General features: G+C 47.8%; 1 protein-coding gene across 1 annotated transcript in view; it reads right to left on the reverse strand.

Annotated features, from left to right (window-relative positions):
* Window positions 1–1,681: 1,681 nt before the first annotated feature.
* Styxl1 (serine/threonine/tyrosine interacting like 1) overlaps window positions 1,682–22,059 on the reverse strand; it is a 30,704-nt gene continuing 10,326 nt past the window's right edge. Inside the window, exons 3-9 of the mRNA XM_035443392.1 lie at window positions 21,732–21,793; window positions 18,053–18,255; window positions 13,736–13,886; window positions 12,611–12,756; window positions 10,621–10,718; window positions 9,203–9,315; window positions 1,682–2,154 (exon numbers count right to left, since the gene is read on the reverse strand). Coding sequence (XP_035299283.1) covers window positions 2,023–2,154; window positions 9,203–9,315; window positions 10,621–10,718; window positions 12,611–12,756; window positions 13,736–13,886; window positions 18,053–18,255; window positions 21,732–21,793 — 905 coding nt within the window. The 3' untranslated portion in view covers window positions 1,682–2,022. The remainder of the gene's footprint in view (window positions 2,155–9,202; window positions 9,316–10,620; window positions 10,719–12,610; window positions 12,757–13,735; window positions 13,887–18,052; window positions 18,256–21,731; window positions 21,794–22,059) is intronic.

Consider the following 22,059-nt stretch of genomic DNA (forward strand, 5'->3'; position numbering starts at 1 on the left):
GGATTTAATGCCCAGCACCCACATGGTGGTTCACAACCATCTGTAGCTCCAGTTCCAGGGAATCTGACCCTCATTTCTGGCCTCCACAGGTACCAGGCATATATGCCGGCAAAGATGCACATAAAATGCAATAAAAATTTTAAATAGTTTCATAAAAATTTGTAAAGACTTATGGAATTTTAGGGGTCTGGGGCATGCAGGAAGCCCTGGGTTTGATTCCCAGTACTATAAATTTGGTGTGGTTATGCAGACCTGTATTCCCAGCACTTGGGAGGAAAAGACAAGAAGATCAGAAGTTCAGTGTCATCCTCAGCTACATAGTGAGTTCCAGGCTAGCCTGGGCTATATAAGACCCTGTCTGAAATGAAAAGAAAAAAATGGACACAATTTCTAGAAACCTGGGACTAGGTGATAAGAGGACCAGCATGTCTCCTTCATAATGAGTTGGGGACAGAGACAATCTGTACCCAGTGATCCAGGGGCAGTGGTCAGAACACTGGTTCTGGGCATTTGGCAAAGATCCCCATTCTGGGGGCTCTGAAATCAGGTGTATCCCTAAGACTGGGCTGGAAGATCTCCACCCTGGGGTGGACACTCTGGTCCTCTCTGCACCCCCATCCCAGATGACCTCCAAAGAGTCCAAATCATCAGTGTGTTTGACAGTTGCTCCAGACAGAGGCAACCCCAGGGGTATAGTTGGGGGGGTGGCACACAGTTTGCCTTCAGGTATGAGGGTTCCTGAGGAGTTCTGAGGTTCCTGAATAAAGCAGGGCTTAAGAAGGCCGGTCATGGTGGAACACATCTGTAATCCCAGCACTCAGGAGATGGAGGCAGGAAAATGGCAAGGCTAAGGGCAACCAGGGGTATGTAATGAGACCTCAGTTCTTTTGGTTTTTGTTGTTGTTGTTTCAAGACAGGGTATCTCTGTGTGGCCCTGGCTGTCCTGGAACTCACTCTGTAGACCAGACTCAGAGATATGCTTGCCTCTGCCTCCCAAGTGCTGGGATTAAAGGCGAGTGTCACACTGCTGGCTGAGACCCCAGTTTCTCAAGTGAAGACATGGCTCAGTGGTTAAGAGCATTGACTGCCTTTCCAGAGGACCCAGGTTTGGTTCCCAGCACCCACATGGTGACTCACAACAATCTGTAACTCCAGTTCCAAGGGATTCAGTGCCCTTTTCTGACTTCTGTAGGAGCCAGACATACATGCAGGCAAAACATCTATATACATAAAATAAAACAAATTTTTAAAGGCATGTGTATATGCATGTATGTGTAGAATGGATTAGAAAAAAAAACAGAGCAGGACTGGGGGTGTGGCTTAGTTGGTAGATGCCTAGTTTGCATGCAGGAAGCCCTGGCCCACCTTCAGTAACACATAAACTAAAACAGTGGTGCACATTGTAGTATAGGCAGTGGGGAGGTGGAGGGAGGAAGAGCATGAGTTAAGAGTCCTCTTCAGCTACATGAAGTTTGAGACCATCCAGTCTACATGAGACCTTATCACAAAACATAAGAGGCTGAGGACACAGCTCAATGATAAATGGCTTGCCTAACATGTGTGAAGCTCTGGGACAGTGGTTCTCTCACTGTGGGTTGAATGACCCTTTCACAGGGGTTGCCTAAGACCATTGGAAAACAGATGTTTACATAATAATTCCTAATGGTAGCAAAATGACAGTTAAAAAGTAGCAATGAAAACAATTTTATGGTTAGGGGTCACCACAGCATGAGGAACTGAACTAAAGGGTCACAAGATTAGAAAGGTTGAGGACCACTGCTCTAGATTCAATCCCCAGTATTGGGGTGGGTGGGACACACACACACACACACACACACAGAGAGAGAGAGAGAGAGAGAGAGAGAGAGAGAGAGAGAGAGAGAACGAGAACCAGCCTTAAAATGTAGACGTGAAACTTCAGGCCACAGAGGTCTTCTGGACAATTCCAAGTGCATACCTAACCCCCACCCCCCAAAAGTCCTAAACAAGGTTCCTCAGGCCCAAGTGGGCCACAGGCGAAGGTCAGTAGACAGGCTCAGTGATGTCTGTGATATACTCCCCATGGATAATTTTCTCCCATTCCAGCAGCTGAGCCACCAAGCCCCGATTTGGACGCATGTTGTTTTTGCATTTCTTCACGTGGGCCCAGGACCTCTGTGAATGTAGAGATAAGGAAGATTTCAGGGCAAGCAGTGGGATCCTTCCAGACTACACCACAGCCAGCTCAGGGGGGACAGGAGATACCTCCCCAGAAGCTCACATGATGGCTTAAGATTAGATGCAGAGACAGGGGCTAGGATGTTAGTGCATTTGGTCGTGTACTTTCTAGGCAAACATGAGGAGCTGAGTCCAGTTCCCAGGACCCATGTAAAAAGTTTGTGGTGGCACACATGTAATCAATCCTAGTGCTGGGGAAGTAGAGACGGGATTCCTGAGGCTCACTGGTCAGTTAGTCTAGCTTAATTGTGGAGTGAAAAAGAAAGAGAGGAAGGAAGGAAGGAAGGAAGGAAGGAAGGAAGGAAGGAAGGAAGGAAGGAAGGAAGGAGAAAGAGAGGGATGAGAGGGAAGAAAGAGAGAGGGGGAGGGAGGGAGGGAGGAAGGGAAGGAGGAAAGAGAAGGAAAAGAAAAGGCAAAGGTGGGCTAACAAGCCTGATGATCTGAGTTCAACCCTAGTGACCCATATGGTACAAGAACTGACTTCTGCACATGAGCCATGTGAACACACACACACACACACACACACACACACACACAGAGAGAGAGAGAGAGAGAGAGAGAGAGAGAGAGAGAGACAGAGAGACAGAGAGAGACAGAGAGAGAGAGACAGAGAGAGAGAGACAGAGAGAGAGAGAGACAGAGAGAGGCACACATGCACATGAACACACACTTAAAGGAACAGAGGAATGAAAGAATTTAAGCACAGACAGAACAGCAGCCTGGGGTGAACTCATCAAGGAAGGAGCCCCGGGCACAATCTAGGCCACATGCAAGCTCCTGTACTTGGCATGGATGTTTCACTTGGTTCCTGTGAAGATTGAAACAACATGCATGCAACCTCCCATGGACATAGTGATGCCAGGCTGAGCCTGGGGCACACAGCAGCCTCCACAAGGTCTGCACTGGGACTGGCTGAATCACTGGAGAGATGACAAGAACTGTAAGAGAGTTCTTGGAAGAAGGGAAGGCAAAGCTGCCTTCCTCCAGGTGCTGCATCCACAATGGAGCAGAAGGGTTGGTCTATGAAAAAGGCACACATGTGGCTGGTCTTCATCTGGGTCGTAGATAGAGAGTGGAAAGGCAGAATGGTCCCTTAGGGGTGGGAGTGATGCCTCGGAGGTGAAGAACATGTACTGCTCTCGAAGAGGACCTGTGTTTGGTTCCCAGCACCCACGTCAGGCAACTCACGATCTCCTTTAACTCCAGCTCCTGGGGATCTAATGACCTCTTCTGGCCTCTGATGGTAACTGCACTCATGTGCACCCTCCCCCAAATAGACAGACAGACAGACAGACAGACAGACAGACACAGACACAGACACACACACACACACACACACACACACACACACACACACACTAATAAATACAGGAAACTGCAGGATAATAAATTCAAAACATAACTCAGTTGATGATGAACAGTCCAGAGGAGGAGGAAGAAGAAAAAAATTAAGAAATCAAGGGAAGGGCCTGGAGGGATAGCTCAGGGATTTATAGCACTTGCTGCTCTTCCAGAGGACTCAGGATAGGTTCCCAGCATCTACACAGATGGTCACTTGTAATGACAGTCCCTCTGGATCAGATGCCTTTGGCCTCCACAAGCACCTGCACCCAAGATCCACATAGACCTCCTCCAGCACAAACATGTACACATTAAGGAGGGAGGAAGGAAGGGAGGGAGGGAGAGAGGGAGGGAGGGAGGAGAGAGGGAGGGAGGGAGGGAGGCTCAGCCAGTAAAGTGATTGCCTTATAAGCATCTGATCCCCAGAACCCATGTTATCCCCACCACTGGGGAGCTGGAGACAGGTGGGTCCCTGGGGCTTGCTGGTCAGCCAGCCTACTCTACTTGGCAAGCACCAGCCAGATGAAAGAACTTGTCTCCAAAATAACTCAAAGGTGGATGATGTCTGAGGAGTGACACCTGAAGAGCTGTCCTTCAACCCCCCCACACCCTCATATACACACACCCTCCTATACACACACACACACACACACACACACACCCTCACATACACACACACACACACACACACACACACACACACCCTATACACACACCCTCACACACACATACACCCTCACATATACACACACCCTCATACACACACACACACACACCCTCACACACACACATACACCCTCACATACATACACACACACCTCACACACACACACACACACACACCCTATACACACACCCTCATACACACACACACACACACACACACCCTCCTATACATACACCCTCACACACACACATACACCCACACACACACACACCCTCACACACACACACACACACCCTCCTATACACACACCCTCACATACACACACACACACACCCTCCTATACACACACCCTCATACACACACACACCTATACACACACCCTCACACACACATACACCCTCACATATACACACACCCTCATATACACACACACATACACCCTCACATACATACACACACACACCCACACACACACACACACACACCCTATACACACATATACCCTCACACACACACACACCCTCACATACACACACACACACACACACACACACCCTCACATACACACACACACCTTCCTATACACACACACACACCCTCACATACACACACACTGTCCTATACACACACACACACCCTCCTATACACACACCCTCATACACACACACACACACACCTATACACACACACCCTCACACACACACACACACCCTATACACACACCCTCCTATACACACACCTTCACACACACACATACACCCTCACATATACACACACCCTCACACACACACACACACACACACATCCTCCTATACACACACCCTTACACACACACACCCTCACACACACACATACACCCACCCACCCACACACACACACACACACACACACCCTCACATACACACACCCTCACACACACATACACCCTCATACACACACACACCCTCCTATACACACACCCTCATACACACACATACACCCTCACATATGCACACACCCTCACACACACACACACACCCTCCTATACACACACCCTTACACACACACACACACACACACACACCCTCACACACACACACCCTCCTATACTCACACCCTCACACACACACATACACATGCACGCACACACTCACCCTCATATGCACACACAAACACATGCACATGCACACAAAAGGAGAGTTTAAATTGTGTACAGTACTGAATGTAGACAAACTAGAGAGTAAGTACAGCAGAGGATGCCAGAAGCTATGATCAGGAAAGAACAGGAGACTGACCATCAATCACGAGGCACAGAATTTCAGTTTTGCAAGATATAAAAGTTTACCAGCTGGTTCACAATCTGAATGTACTTACCACTAAAGAACATGTTTAGAAGACATTAAGAAGGATGACTTAATTGGTAGGGTGCTGGTCCCCTAAACTCACGGCACACCTCAGCTCATAACACATCCGCTGGGATTCTCACAGGCAGAAAGTTCTTGTCCTGTCTACCCTGAGACGAAAATGTGAAGCACTTGCCAAGGCACACACTTGCTGAGAGTCAGCAGGCCCTGCTCTTAAGGCTGCAAGGCTGTCCATACCCTTCCTGTTACTTTGGGGCCCTGTGAAAAGTGTGGGTGCTGTGCCTGAGCCAATGGGCCTTGGATCCCTGCTGTACTATATGTAGCTGTGCAGCCTTGAAGAAAGCACCCAGACTTACCACACCCCCCAAAAAAGCTGGGAGCATAATGGTATTTAAACTACAGGGTCACTGTGAACATTCCATTACATATAAAAACTAAAAGGGCCAGGGTCAGTGGGACACAACTATAACCCCAGCACTCAGGAGGCCAGGGTGGGAAGGATTGTGAGTTCTATGTAAGCCTGGGGTCTACAGCCAGCTACAGCTGGGCCTGGGTTATTAATGAGTTTCAGGCCACCATGAACTATGTAGCAAAATCTATGCAACATAGCAGAGCATATTTAAGACAAAACAAACCACTAAATGGGAACTACAGAGATGGCTCTAAGGTTAAGAGCAATTGCTGCTCCTCCAGAGGACTCAGGTTCAATTCTCAGGACTTATACTGGTGGCTCACAAGTGGGCGGAACTCCAGTTTCAGAGGATCTGACTCCCTCTTCTGGCCTCCCTGGGTACTGCATGCACACTGTGCACTGACACACAAGTAGAGAGAAACACCAGAGCGCACAAAATAAAAATAAGCAAATTAAAAAAATAAAAATAAATGTGTTTATTTTTGTCATGCGTGTGCATGCTATGTATGGGGCATGCATGCCACTGCCCACTGGTGGAGGTCAGTTGTGGACTAGTTCTCTTCTTCCAGCTCACCAGGTATTAAAACCCAGGTAGACAGGACTGCAAGGCAGAGGGTTTACCTGCTGCTTAGTCACCCTGTCAGCACCTTTCTAAAGGTCCTTAAGGGACACAAGTGCCAGAGGGGTCAACATGCCCAGTGCACTTACGGAGAGCCTATCCTAGCATGCCAGTGCTCTTTCAGCCTCCTGGGGTCAAGCCCAGATCAAGCTATGCTAATGAGCCAAGTGCCAATGCAAAGGAGAGGCAGGCACTCCTGGCCACAGCGGTGTGAGCTGGATAGCTCTTTTTGGCCAAGAGTTATCTAGATATCATCTCTGGGAAGAGTGCCTAGTGTTGGGACTTCCTGCAAAGCGGACAAAGATGGCTGTTCCAGGAACAAGTGCCAGGGTTCCTCCTAAGTTCAGACTCACCCAAGCCTGAGAAGACCCAGCATCAGCCATTGCCAGGGGCAGGCAGACCAGGCAGCACAGATGCTAGCTTGTCTAGGAAAGGAGCCAAGCCAGAGGAGGGCTCACTTCACCCTCATCTCAACCCACCCTGGCTAGAAGCCTGTCTGTCAGCTCCACTTTGATGTGACCAGAAAGGATGGACAATGTCAGGGTTGGACGGCTCAAAAGCTATTGGGGTTTTGTTTTGTTCTCCGAGTGCTAGGTGGGGAATCAAAACCAGGTCCTTGTGAATTCTAGGCAAGCCCACTATTGCACATCCGTACCCCCAGCTGCTCACTGGAGGATTCTAGCAAAGCATACTCAGCTATTCCTGCAGGTCCTGATTCGGGGATTCTAGGCAACCTCTCTTCCACTGTGCCACATCCCCACTGGGGGTGTCTAGGCAAGCACTCTACCACTGAACCACACACACCCCAGGTTAAAATCTGGATGTTGTTTAGATTGTGTCCATGGCCTCTGAGCCTACAAGCAGGCTGTGACTAGCTAACACTAACACTAACATTAACACTAACACTAACACTAACCCACCACAGCCTGTCAGCCATGAGTCTCCCTGGTGGTGTTATACAAGATCCTACTTTTCTGTCCCTCTGCTTTCAAGGTAAAGGAAGATTAATGGACTGAGGCCCAGATAGCCCAGCCATTCTGTAGCTCCATGAAATTCTTCTTGGAACAACCCAAACTTACTGGGAAACCTTGGTAGCTAAAATTTCAATTGTGAGCTTGGAAGGGTCTGGAATCACCCAGAAGGGAGTCTCGATGAGGGACTATCTGTGGAAGAGTGCCTTGATTGTGTCTATGGGTGCAGGAAGACCCATCTTTATGGTGGGCAGGACCATTCATTGGTTGGGATCCTGGACTGTGGAAATGGAGAAAGTGAGCTGAGCTTCAGTATGCATGTATCACTGACCAGAGCTGCTGTAAGCATGCACCACCAAAGTGAGCTCCAATATGCATGCATTACTCCGTGCTTCCTGCTAGTGATGCAATGTGAACAGCTGCTTCAAGCTCCTGCTGCCCTAACCCCACCACTGTGGAATAGAACCTGGGCTGGGGCGAGAACAAGCCCTTTCTCCCTTCAGCTGCTTTTATAGAGTAGTTTGTCACAGCAACAGAAAAAGAAACGAGGGGCCGGAGAAATTGCTCAGCAGCTAACAACAGCCAGCCTATGATGCTCTTACTGAAGGCTGGAGCTGAGTTCCCAACACTGTCATCCAGAGCCTGGGCTGGCTGAGCCCCTGCCAGCCTGAAGCTGCTAGTCTAAGCAAAGGGACCTTACTCTTGAATGCTCTGGGCTGGGTGACATCCAAGCTAGGACCCTATGGTAGTGCTGCTGTCCTAAGTAGGCCCAGAGCCAGCTCAGGTCCCTCCTAGGTTGTCTGTGGCCCAGGAAACAACACTTTTTGTCACTTTGTGTAGCTCTCACTTTTCTGGAATTTACTCTTTAGACCAGGTTGGTCTTAAACTCACAGAGATCCACCTACCTCTCCCTCCTGAGTGCTGGGACTAAAGGTGTTCGCCACCACTGCCCAGCAGAACACACACACACACACACACACACACACACACACACACACACACACACACTTCTTTTTTCTTTTTTCTTTTTAAAAAACTTTTTTATTTTATTTATTTATTTATTATGTATACAACATTCTGCTTCCATGTATATCTGCACACCAGAAGAGGGCACCAGATCTCATAATGGATGGTTGTGAGCCACCATGTGGTTGCTGGGAATTAAACTCAGGACCTCTGGAAGAGCAGTTGGTGCTCTTAACCTCTGAGCCATCTCTCCAGCCCACACACACCTCTTAAAGACAGGATATCATGTAGTCAGTATTGACCTCAAACTTGCTCCTTATGACCTCAACTCCTGATTCTCCTGCCTCCCTGTCCACTCACAGTCCTAAGATTACAGGCCTGCCCCAACATACCTGCTTCATGTGTCTATGGGAACTGAACCCAGAGCCTTTGTTTGTTTGTTTGTTTGTTTGTCTGGGACAGGGTGTTAATGTACAGCTCTGGCTGTCCCAGAACTCACTCTGTAGACCAGGCTGGCCTCTAATTTATAGAGTTCTACTTGCCTCTGCCTCCCAAGTGCTGGGATTAAAGATATAAATCACCATGCTTGTCTTAGGCCTACAGCCCTTTGCAAGCCAGGTGAACACTGTACCAACTGAGCACCAGCCTCAGCTCCATAGCACATACCTTCAAGGTCTCCTCATTATAATGCATGAGGAAGGCCACCACAGCAGCACTGCTGCGGCTGATGCCCCGGGTGGAAAAGACCAGGATGACAGACTCTAACTGGAGGTGAAGTTCTGCAAAGGAAGGAAGAGAGAGGGATGTGCATGGTACTCTTCCCGGAGGACCTCAGTGGCCATCAGCAGACCAGCCTTGCCAGGCTTAGCAGGGCAGGGAAGGCCTGGAATCCTAGATGTTCAGAGGCTAAGAGGAAGAAAGATTGAAAGTTGAAGTCCAGCCTAAGTAACCTAGGGAGATGCTGCCAAAATAAAAGATAAGAAGAAGACAGGGGTGGGAGTGGGGATGTGTGGGGGTGTGGCTCAGTGGTGGAGCACCTGCCTAGAATCCCCCAGTGAGGGGCTGGGGTGTGGCTCAGTGGTAGAGCCCCTGCCTAGAATCCCCCAGTGAGGGGCTGGGGTGTGGCTCAGTGGTAGAGCACCTGCCTAGAGTCCCCCAGTGAGGGGTGTGGCAGGGTTCATAGGCACAGCACTTACCTAGCATGTGTTCCAATCTGGTTGTATTCCTCAAGTTGAAAAAAAAGTTAAAAAGTGGAAGTGGTGAATTTCTGGGCAAATAAGGGTGGTGGAGGCTACCATCCCACTGCCAGCCATTCAAGCTTGGACTGGGGGTTGAGTTGGTGCCATTCTGGAAGCCAAGACTCCTCACCCAACTCAACAGAGGTGTTAGGAATCTTGCTTTTCCCAGTCAACTCTGAACCCCATAATCTCATAGAGTGGCACTGTTAGGAGGTGTGGCTTTGTTGGAGTGGGTATGGCCTGGTTGGAGGAAGTGTGTCGCTGTGGGGCGGGCTTTGAGGGATACTGCCCAGTGTGTCAGTTGACTTCCTGTTGCCTGCCTATCAAGATGTAAGGACTCTGAGCTCCAGCCCCACATCTGCCTGCAAACCACCACGCTCCCTGTCATGATGATAATGGACTGAACCTCTGAAACTGTAAGCAAGTCACCCCAACTTAATGTTTTCTTTATGAGTTTCCATGGTCATGGTGTCTCTTCACAGAAATAGTAACACTAACTAAGACCCTCCCTTACCCCACTCTATGACAAGCACTGGACACAGAAGTAGAAAGAGAAGCACTTCTGAGGCCCCAGGCCCCACACAGGAGCAGGCATCCAAAACATGGTGCACCCATGTCTGGCCAGTATCTTCACTGCGGCTCTGGCTCAGCAGGGCGTGGCGATGTAGCTAAGCTAAGAACAGGGTGATCAGATACAGTGTGGTGCTGTCACTGAACGCCACTCCTAAGCCGCTCACGTACACAGAGCTGAGGCTTCGGTGCAGCTGGATGTGCTAGATTTTGTACTTCCCCAAGTCCTGGGGGTGGTCTCTGACAGGGAGTCCCTGATCTGGAAATTCTCCTTACCCATGAAGTGACAGATGTGGCGGAAGGAGTTCAAAAGGTTGGAATCTGAAGAATCCTCTATCTTGATATGCAGGAGCTTGTCTGCATCACCTGCAAAACTGAAGGAAGGCAGCGTGGTGATGAGTATCAGTTTCCTTCCAGGAGGGAGGCTTCTTAAGACTCAGGAAGTAAAGGAAATTTCCAAGGCTCAGGAACTGAGAAATTTGCAACTTCCTGAAACATACAAGATTCACAAGGCCCCTCCCCAAGCTATATAATATGGCAGGAACAACTGCAGATGAGAGGAGACTCTCTGGCCTGCGGAGCTGTCTGTGAGTCATGCAGTGAGTTCCAGAGTCACAGCTATCATGAATGCTGACTTAGCTACCTGTGAGTCATTCATGTTCCTGTAAGTAATCCTCCTACACACACACACCAGTTAAGAAACCACAGTAAACTCACTGGCTCTCCATGTTGGACTTGGCTGGTGGTGTCCTTACTTTTAGTCTGTCATCAATGTCCTATCTGGGGTGAAGAGATGTTTTATTCACATCACTCCAGGAAAGTCATACAATACCTGGGTGACAAACCAGCCCCACTGTGGCATCCCTTGTCCATATCACAGAAACCACAAGGGAATGATTAGGGGATGACATCAGGATGATAGAAACTAGTAGAAATATTACCTGGGGGCTGGGGAGATGTCTCAATTGATACAGGGTTTATTAGGCAACCATTGGGACATGAGTTTGATCCCCAGCTCCCACAGAAAAAGCCAGGCTTGGTGGCCTGCACGTAATTCCAGCACTGGAGAAGTGGGGACAGAGGGATCCCTGGCCTCACTGGCCAGCCAGCCTAGCCCAGTTGGTGAATTCTAGATCTGAGATGTCCTATCTTTTAAAACATATGGACAGTTCTGTAGGGGGCCGTTTCCTGCATCCTCCATTACAATAATGGTGCCTAAAGACACCAAGATGTAAATTACTTCAACAGGCGCTGGGTAATCTCCATTCCTTTGATCTCTGCCTATCCCGTGGCTCATTTGGCCTGAGGAGCTGAAGCCATTCATAGGGTAACACGTCCCAGACGGCTGGCCAGCCTTTATTAAGGAACGGGTTTCTTAGTTCAGTGTCTCCGCTCTGGTAAGCTTATGCATTAAAGCTTGTCTGCAGAAGGATCCGAGTGTCCTGCGTGTATTTCTTGCCGGCGAGAAAATACAGCACGCGCGCGGGACACAGTTCCTGCAGAATGACACTGGAAATTGTCATTTGGCCTGCACATACAGTCACACACATACCTATACACACAGAGAATGCCTGACAGAAGACATCTACCTAGATTCCCCCTGTGAGGGACTGGGGCTCACTTAGCAGAAGATCATTTGGCCAGTATGTAAGAGACCTGGGTTTAATCCCTAGTACTGAAGGGAAAAATAGCTACATCAAACTATGGCAGTAGGAAACGTGTAAATAAGTGACTCTTAACCTAAGATAAAAACCATGAGCTGGGGAGATGCTGTCAGTCAAACACCTGAGAAAGCATAAGGACCTGTGTTATAATCCCCAGCATCTGCATAACAAGTTGGCTAATAGGGGCACACATCTGGAAACCTAGGGCTGCGGGAACTGAGACAGATCCCCCAAGCTTGCTCACTAGCCAGATTATCCAGTCCATGAACACCAGGCTCGGTGAGAGACTCTGTCTTAAAAAATAAACTGGAGAGTCAGGCAGTGGTAGCTCACACCTTTAACCCCAGCACTCAGGAGGCAGAGGCAGGTGGATCTCTGTGAGTTCAAGGCCAGCCTGGTCTATAGAGTAAGTTCCAGGACAGCTAGAGCTACACAGAGAAACCCTGTCTTGACATACCAAAAATAAATAAATAAGGTGAAGAATGACAGAGGAAGACACCCAACATCAACACATGGCCTCCATAGGCACAGGGACCTGCATGTGTACACACACACACACACACACACACCCACACACACACACACACACCACCTTTACTTACTAGGGTGTTGCCTCCATGGAAACATTGACATGCGCCTTAATTTTCAAATCCTTGTGAATCCTAGCATTGCAGGCTTGGCTGAATTTGCCCAGGAAGATCTTGCCTGGAATTATCTCAATTGGATATGGCTGGAAGGCATCCAGTTCCTGGGGTGGGGAAGGAAAAAGGCTGCCTCACATAAGAGAAGGTGGAGGCCCGTCTCTGGAGGTGTAGCTATAAAGGTGAGCTCAGAAGAGCCATCTCAAGACAGTGAAGGAGACTGCAGGAGCTTGCGTTGCCAACAAATACCTCACATGAGGAATCAGAGGCCTGGGTGTAAACAAGAATGACCCACAGCATCACAGTACATGAACAGGTCTCCATACTGATGTCCTCTTCCTTTATGGCACCAGTTTGCACCTGGCCACACACACAAATGTTGGAATAGACTATCTGTGGCACAAAACTTGTCCAGTTGAGGTTACTGCTTGCTGCCAAGCAACTTGAATCCACTTCCTGTGCCCCACATGTTTGAAGAAGGGAACCTGATTTCCACATATGTATCATGGCTTTCCCATGTGTGCCTGCATACATACATGCATATAAAACATGCACACATGCACACACAGCACAAAACAAATCATTGTAACCAGAAAAAAAAGAAATCTAGCAGCATTCTAGGTTCAAAATCCTGGAAAAGGAAAGGTTTACCATGGCTCTCAGTTTTAGAGAGCCTCTAACCCATTATGACAGTGAAAGCATGGTGGTGGGGTCCTGTCCATGGTAGTAAGAAAACCTGCCCACTCCTAGGACCTATTTCCACCAGTCAGGCTCCACCTCCTAAAGGCTCCGTAACCACCTGAGGAGGGACTTTGGCTGGGGAACAAGTTTTCAAGGCATAGGCCTATGGGAAACATTTCAGAGTCAACTCCAGCATTGTCTGACTTAGCCTACTGCCCCCTGAAACCACACCCCCTCTAGGTCCCCATGTTTGGCCTCCCCATGTGTTAACTCGCTAGCTGCTCCAGGCTCATTTTTCCACCCGTGTCCCAATGTCCTCTATCTCTACTTTCTCTCTCTCCACCTCTACTTACCTGTCAGTCTCCAGCCTCACTTCTAGTCATGTATGTCACCCTCCTGCCTCACCTGGGGCATCCAGATGATCTTCTGGGTCCGGAAGAAGTGGTACAGGCCAGAGAAGCACTCGTAGCCCCCTCTGAGGACATAGACAGGCTGGCGGGTGATATGGGTGAGGATCTGCCCAAACTCCACGGCAGGTCCAGGTAAGAGTTCTATGGGACCAAACAGGTACAAAGTGTGTTTAACATTTGTCTAGTGTTAGAATAGGTGGCCAATTCCATCTGAAAACAATTACTCAGAAACCCAAGTCAAGGGGAACATAAAAAAAAAAAATTAGGAAACACAATCCGAGTCAAGTACAGAGTGGAATGTTACAACTGGAAACTTGAGATTTAAAAAGAACATGTGTGGTGTTTCACCCACATGTATGTCTGTGTACCACATGTGCGCAGTGCCTGCAGAAGCCAAAAGACAGCAAAGGATCCCCTGGAACTGGAGTTATAGACAGCTGTGAGCAATCATTTGGGTTTTGGGAATCAAACCCAGGTCCTCTTGTAGAGCAACCAGTGCTCTTATCACTGAGCCATCTCTCCAGCCCCCCATTATTATTTTAAATTATGTGTATATGTGTGTTTGTGAGTTTATGCACACGAGTGCGAGTGCAGGTGCCCATGGAGGCCAGTATAGGACACCTGATTCCCAAAATCTGGAGTTACAGATGGTTTTGAGCCATCTGACATGAGTTCTGGGAACTGAACTTAGGTCCTCTATAAGAGCAGTTTGTGTGCTTCAACAAAGATACCTCGTTACAGCTGAATAATATTCCAGTCTGTGGATTACTGCATTGTTTCATCCATTCACTAGCTTATTAAGACATCTGTGCTGTTTCCACTGTGGGATATTATGAACAAGGTCAGGTTTTTGTGTGATGTGTTTTCATTTCCTTTGAGTGTGCACCCTGACACTGTGAGGAATTGCCATCGCTTTTTTACACTAGACCATTTTATATTCCAGTCTTATAGTTGTGTTTTGTTCAGTTTAGTTTCTCATTGTTGTTTTGTTTTTTTGTTTTTCAAGACAGGGTTTCTCTGTGTAGCCCAGGCTAGCTTGGAACTCACTCTGTAGACCAGACTGGCCTTGAACTGAGAGATCCGCCTGCCTCTGCCTCCCAAGTGCTAGGACTAAAGGTGTGTGTCACCAATGTCAGGCTTTGGGTTAGTTTTTAATTTTTATAAGATTTATTTTCTTTTTAATGATGTGTGGGGGTGGGTGCATGCAGTCATACACACATGCCACAGTATACACTTGGAATTGAGAGGCCAAGACTTAGGAGTTGGTTCTCTTCTGGCCCCTTTTGGGATCCAGAGATGGAACTCAGCTTGTGGGTCTGTTCACAGGCACTTTCTACCATTTTCCTGGCTCTGATTTTGTTTTATTTTTTTTTTGAGTCAGGGTCTTACTCAGCACTACATAGTCTAGACTTGCCTTCGAAATTATGACAATCCTCCAGCCTCAGTCTCTCCACTGCTGAGGTTAGTTGTGAGCCACTATGTCCAGAACCTTTTACACTGTGTTCAGTAGTATACAAAGTTCTGGTGTCTCCATATTCTCATCAACACTTGTTATTATCCATCTTTTTTTATTATGCTCACCTTAGTGGGTGTGAAGTACTATCTCCTTGTAGTTTGGTCTTGTTTCTGAGATGAGATCTATGTAGCTCAGTCTGACCTGGAACTCATTATCCTCCTGAGTGTGGAGATTAGAGGCATGTATCATTGTGCCTGGCTGCAGTGTGTGTGTGTGTGTGTGTGTGTGTGTGTGTGTGTGTGTGTGTGTGTGAGAGAGAGAGAGAGAGAGAGAGAGAGAGAGAGAGAGAGAGAGAGAGAGACTGTAAATGTGTTGTATATGGAAATCAGTCATGTTTCAGGAGTCTATTCTGTGGGTCCCAGGGGTTATCTCACTGACCCTCTTTTTATGGTTTGATATAAATTTAACCTTAAACTCTTTCATGAACTGTAATTATGCTATATAATAGTTAATAATTATTATCCACTTGTCTGGACTTAAATCACCTAGGACACTGCAGAGACAAATCTATGGATGCAAATGTGAAGATGTTTCCAGGGAGAATTCACCTAGGACAAAAGATCTGTCCATCCCCAGCACTGCATATGACATGGTGGCATATGCCTGTAATCCCAGCACTCAGAAGATGAAGAGAAGAAGTTCACAAGTTCAAGATCCTCTTCAGCTATATAATGAGTTTGAGTCTAACCTGGGCTACAAGAGACTCTGATTCAAAACTAGCCAATACCTACAGACTGTAGCCCAAAGGAACTCACACTCGGAAGAAATTTCCAAGCCAAAGACCACTTGGGAAGGCTCAATGGCAGAGTCTTAGTGCCACCCAGTGGCAGGGAGTGTCAATGACTATGCTCAATCCATCAGCACAGGGCTGAAAAGATGATAAACCAGCTTCAAATTTTTAGGTAAGTATCTTGGAATTGACTACATGTGCTTTGTGGAGCCCTTTACTTTTTTCTTACTTTATTTATTCATCTCTGTGTGTACATGTATGTGCATGTCTATCACAAACACAGGTGGAGGTCAGAGGACAACTTAGAAGTTCTCTCCTTCCACCTTGTGGGTCCTGGGGATCAAACCGACCTTAGTAAGCTTGATGACAAGTACATCGCCTGCTGGGCCATCCTACTGGCTCCTCTTTTGCATAGTAGTGAGGACTGGACCATGGGCCTTATACATGGGAGGCAAGTGTTCTACAACTGACCTATAGACTTGGCTGGATTTTATTTGTTTACTGAGATAAATATAGACCAGGCTGGCCTTAAACTCACAGAAACCCACCTGCCTCTGCCTCCTCAGTGTTGGGATTAAAGGTGTCCACCATTATGCTTGACTATTTATTTTATGAGCCTAGCCTTTAATGGCTGAGCCATCTCTCCAGCCCTTGACTATTTATATATTTTGAAACAGGGTTTTATGTACCCCAGCCTGACCTTGAACCTGCTATGTAGTTGGTAACAGCCTGAGCTTCTGTTCCTCCTGCCTCCACATCCAAGTGTGCACTCCCAAACCCAATATGTGGTATTGGGGTGGACAGAGGGCTCCAAGCATGCTAGGTGAGCACTCTGCTACCTAAGCTAGAGTCCCAGACCAGTTTTTTGTTTGTTTTATTTTCATTGGAAACATGGTCTCACTCTGCAGCCCAGATTGTCCTGAAACTCGGGGCAATCCTCGTACTTCGGCCTCCCCAGTGTTGGGATCATATATACTGCACCTGGCCCCAGATGACACCTGGATTATAACCTCTGGAGAAACATTGGGACTCTTGGCTGAGTGGCCCCTGAATTCTGGACCCAAAGATATGACAATTAGCATATTGTCATTTAGGACCGCTGACTTTCTGATCACTTGTTGTGCAGTGGTAGAGACCTCACTTGCTATGCATGTAGGTGATTTCACCTTCTCCTTCTTCCTCTTCATCCCCCTCTTCCTCTTCTGTCTTTCCTGTGTATGTATGTGATATGCACTGTGTGTGCATGTTTTTGCATGTGTGAAGATGCACATGTGTGCAGGAGATGGCTTAGTTGGTAAAGTGCTAGCCTTGCAAATTGAGGACCTGAGTTCAACCCCCAGAGCCTGTGTAAAAAAGCCAGGCACAGTGGTACTTTTGCAATCCCAACACCAGGAGGGCAGGGACAGGTGGATCCCTGGGACTCACTGGCCAGCAGCCTAACCTTCTTGGCAATCTCTAGGCTGGAAGAGACAGTCTCAAAAAAAAAAAAAAAAAGTGGATGGCACTTGGCAGATTGACCCTTGAGGCTGACTTCTGGTCTCTACAGGCTTGTGCACACACAGAGACATACACACAAGGAAGTAAAATAGAAATCATTCCTTCTTCCGTTGTTTCCTTCAGGGAGTGTAGTCACAGCCACATAAAAATAAGGAATACAGTCACTATCTACTATTTTTTTTGTGGCTGGGGAAACCCACCCGGGGAGGCTGGGGATGTGGCTCCCTTGGTAGAGTGCTTGCCTAGCATGCTTGAGGCTCTGGGTTCCACTCCCAGCACTGCATGATCCAGGCATGACTGCACATGTCTAAAAGCCCAGCACTAAGAAGAGGCAGGCGGATCTCTGTGAGTTTGAGGTCAGCCTGGTATATGAGTTCCAGGACAGCCTGGGCTACATAAAAGAGAGATCCTTTCTCAAATAACATTAAAAAACAGGCAAAAAGACTAAGAAGAAGAACTTTCTTGGGGTGTCATTACCAGTGTTCTTATCATCATCATCATCATCATCATCGACCTCTCTTTTTTCTTCCTCCTCCTTCTCCTCCTCCTTCTCCTCCTCTTCCTTCTCTTCCTCCTCCTCCTCTTCCTTCTCCTCCTCCTCCTCCTCTTCCTTCTCCTCTTCCTTCTCCTCCTCCTTCTCTCCCTTCTCCTCCTCCTCCAATCTCCGCCGCCGCATGCACAGTTCCAGGGAACTGGTGTTGCTATCGTACACGATGCAGTATCGCACACACTCCAGATCCACAGATTCTGGGATGAGGTATTGGTTCTCCTTCTGAAGAAACCACACAGATGTGTTGCTAGGGAGCTCATCTGGGTACACTCTCCCTGAACAACATCTCAGAGGAGCCTGAGGCAAGGATTGGGGGGCCTGTCCTTCTTCCCTTGCTGACTCATGAGCCAGAAACACCATGATGGGAGAGTCTCTTGAATCCCAGGGGGGTCTCCCCTACCCACCACTAAGGACAGCAGTGTGGGACTAGACGGGAGATGGCCAGGCTGGAGAATGGCTGGTCCATTCTGAACTCACAAGCCCTCGGAGTCACTGACCTGATGGACAAGAGATGTTGGCAGTAGACCCAAACCCAAAATCACTCATGAAGATGATAGAAAGGCTTGTGTCCCAAAGCAGAAGTTCTGAGTGAGCAAATGTCACCGGGAGAACCATGAGATCAAATGCAGGCTGTGGGGTGTCAGGAACTTCAGTCTTCTGTTAGTCTCTAACTGTATTACTGACTGTCCCACCACTGTGACAGAACACCTCACAAGAGCAGTATATGGGAGGACGGGTTCATTTTGGCTCATAGTTTGAGGGTACAGTCAGTTGTGAGGGACGAGGTGTAGCTGCTGAAGCATGAGGCAGCTGGACACACTGTCCACAGGAAGCAGAGAGAGATGGATGCTGGTGCTCAGCTCACTCTCTCTTTTATTTTTATATGGGTGGGGGTTGAGAAGGGGTTTCTCTGTGTAGCCTTGGCTGGCTCTGTAGACCAGGCTGGCCTTGAATTCACAGAGATCCATCTGCTTCCTCAGTGCTGGGATTAGAGGTGTGCGCCACCACCACAGGGCTGAAGTTTTATAACCCAGCCTCATTTCTGGTCCACTCACTGCTTCCTGATTATGGACAAAATGTGACCTGCTGGCTTACATGCCTGCCATCATGCCTTCCCCACTAGGACAGGACCATATCCCTCAAACTGTGAGCTAAAATATCCTCCTCCCTCCCTTACTTCCTGTAATTGCTTTTGTCAAGTGTTTTGCCACAGAAAAGAATTAAGAAAAGTAACTAATGAAGGTTTGAGTACTGAGGTGATGAGCTCATCTAAGGAAAAGATAAGCTCACCTGGGGAAGGGGTGAAGTCACCTGGGAAGAGCTCACCTGGGGAAGGGGTGAGTTGACCTGGGGAGATGTTAAGGTCACCTGAGAAGGGAGTGAGGTCACCTGGGCACGAGAGTGCCCACCTGGGGAGGGGAGAGCTCTTTTGGGGAGGAGATTTAATCTCATAGTACTAGACTCACAAAGAAACCTAACAGATGTTCCAGAACCCAAAGATTCCTGAGTGGACAGCTCAGAGTCTGGCCCTCACTTGCTGTGTTCCCTCTGAGCCCCCGTCACTAACAGGAACCTTCTGAGCCTGATGCTGTCTGTCATAACCTGGCCTATCTGATGCAGAAGTCCCACCAGAGGACATGCAGGAGGCTATGACAAGTGCCCATGCATTCTGCTTTACAGGAGGTTAAGGGCCACAGAAGTCCAGACCAACAAGGATCTCTGGAACTCAAAGGGGAGAAATCTCATTGGTCTAGAAGCTCAAAAGAACATTCAGGAAGATGCCTGTTGCACACATGACATTCCATCATGAAGAAGCTGATGCAGGAGGATGTTGACATCTAGAATAGCCTAGGCCACATACCAAGACTCTGGCCAATAATAAATAAGAATAAGGGCCAGATGGCTCAGTAGGTAAAGGTGCTTGCCGACAAGCCTGAGAACCTGAGTTCAAGTCCTGGGACCAACATGTGGAGGTTATCTTCTGATCTCCACCCATGACATGGACCGGCAATGCTCATATACATACCATCCCCCCACAGAGAGAGAGACAGGGGTGGGACACACACACACACACACACACACACACACACACACACACACACACGTATCATAAAAGGGGCTGCAGAGATCACTCAACAGTTAAGAGCACTTGCTACACTTGAAGAAAATTTGAGCTCAGTTCCCAGCACCTACTTTGGGTGGCTCACATCTGCCAGTAACTCGAGCTCTAGGAAATTCAATGAATCCAATGTTCTCTTCTGGACTCGTGCACACACATGTACACACACACACACTTTTTAAAAAAATAATAATGTAATAACATTTTTAAGAAACATAAGGTGGAAAGTGATAGAAGAAGATAACTATCATCCTTTGGCTTACACAAACACACACAATCACATGATCATATAATATACTCACAACAGGCAGCGGTGCACACACCTTTAATCCCAGCACTCGGGAGGCAGAGGCAGGTGGAGCTCTGTGAGTTCGAGACCAGCCTGGTCTACAGAGTGAGTTCCAGGACAGCTGGGGCTGTTACACAGACAAACCCTGTCTTGAAAAGACAAAAACAAAAATAATAATAATATACACACAATCACACAATACACACGATTACATAATAGACCTGCACAACAATACACACACACACACACACACACACACACACTATCACATAATACACACATGATCATATAATATACATATATAACTATATAATACACTCACACAATTACATAATACACAGACACTTGTAGGGGACAGTAAGCCATGCCTGTTAGAGGCTGACTACAGGTGTGCCTGACCACTCCTGTCACGCTCTGGCTTGCGTTTTTCTAAGAAATGATATCTTTATCCCAAGCTCCTTTTATTTCTTTGTTTGTTTGTTGTTTGTTTTGTTTTGTTTTTCAAGACAGAGTTTCTCTGTGTAGCTTTGGAGCCTATCCTGGCACTCACTCTGGAGACCAGGCTGGCCTCGAACTCACAGAGATCCGCCTGCCTCTGCCTCCCGAGTGCTGGGATTAAAGGCGTGCACCACCAACACGCAGCCGTCCTTTTATTTCTTAATAGACACTGACAGGCACACTACACATACATCACACATACATCACACACACATATATACACAGGCATACAATCATAGACACATAATCATATGATCATACAATACCCACATGATCACATAATACACATACATGATTACATAATACACTTGCACAATCACATAACACACACACACACACACACACACACAAAAAAAAAAAAAAAAAAAAAAAAAAAAAAACCCTGGTAAACAAAGATTGGGAAGTGTTCTGGGCTGAGGGAAGGTCTATGCCAACAATATGTATTGACTGACCTACTAGATGCCAGCAACTAGACAAAGGAGACCCACCACCAAGCTCACAGCCAAGTCTTGGGTACTTAGAGAGCTGTGTGTACACAGGCTGTATGGATCCCAGTTCCCAGATTACAGCCAGCATGACTTAAAACATGCTGCCCACTTAATAATGGCAGGAACAGCAAGTATCTACCAGGAAGAACTCAGGGAATGTGGGAGGGATCCATGGCACATGTACCATCCCTGCCAACCTGTCCCTCACAGTTGATGCCACTCTCTGCACTCAGAACAAAACTTCCTCTCCTCCCCACCCTCCTGCAAGGTCCCCAGGATGCCAGCCTCTGACTCAGCCTGATACCTTCTTAACTCTCCGGGCAGTGATCACATGGCTCTCGTCATACTGCCTTTTGGATCGAACATCTGGGAAAGAAAAGAGTTGAACTCAGAACGGGAACTGTAAAGGAACACAAGAACGCTGGTGGGTAGGTGAGCAATTGTCCACTAAAAACACAGCTGTGGCCGGGCGTTGGTGGCGCACGACTTTAATCCCAGCACTCGGAAGGCAGAGACAGGCGGATCTCCATGACTTCGAGGCCAGCCTGTCCTACAGAGTAAGTGCCAGGACAGGCTCCAAAGCTACACAGAGAAACTCTGTCTTGAAAACAAACAAACAAACAAACAAGTCT

This window comes from Cricetulus griseus, chromosome 4, assembly GCF_003668045.3.
Source record: "Cricetulus griseus strain 17A/GY chromosome 4, alternate assembly CriGri-PICRH-1.0, whole genome shotgun sequence".
Classification (NCBI taxonomy): domain Eukaryota; kingdom Metazoa; phylum Chordata; class Mammalia; order Rodentia; family Cricetidae; genus Cricetulus; species Cricetulus griseus.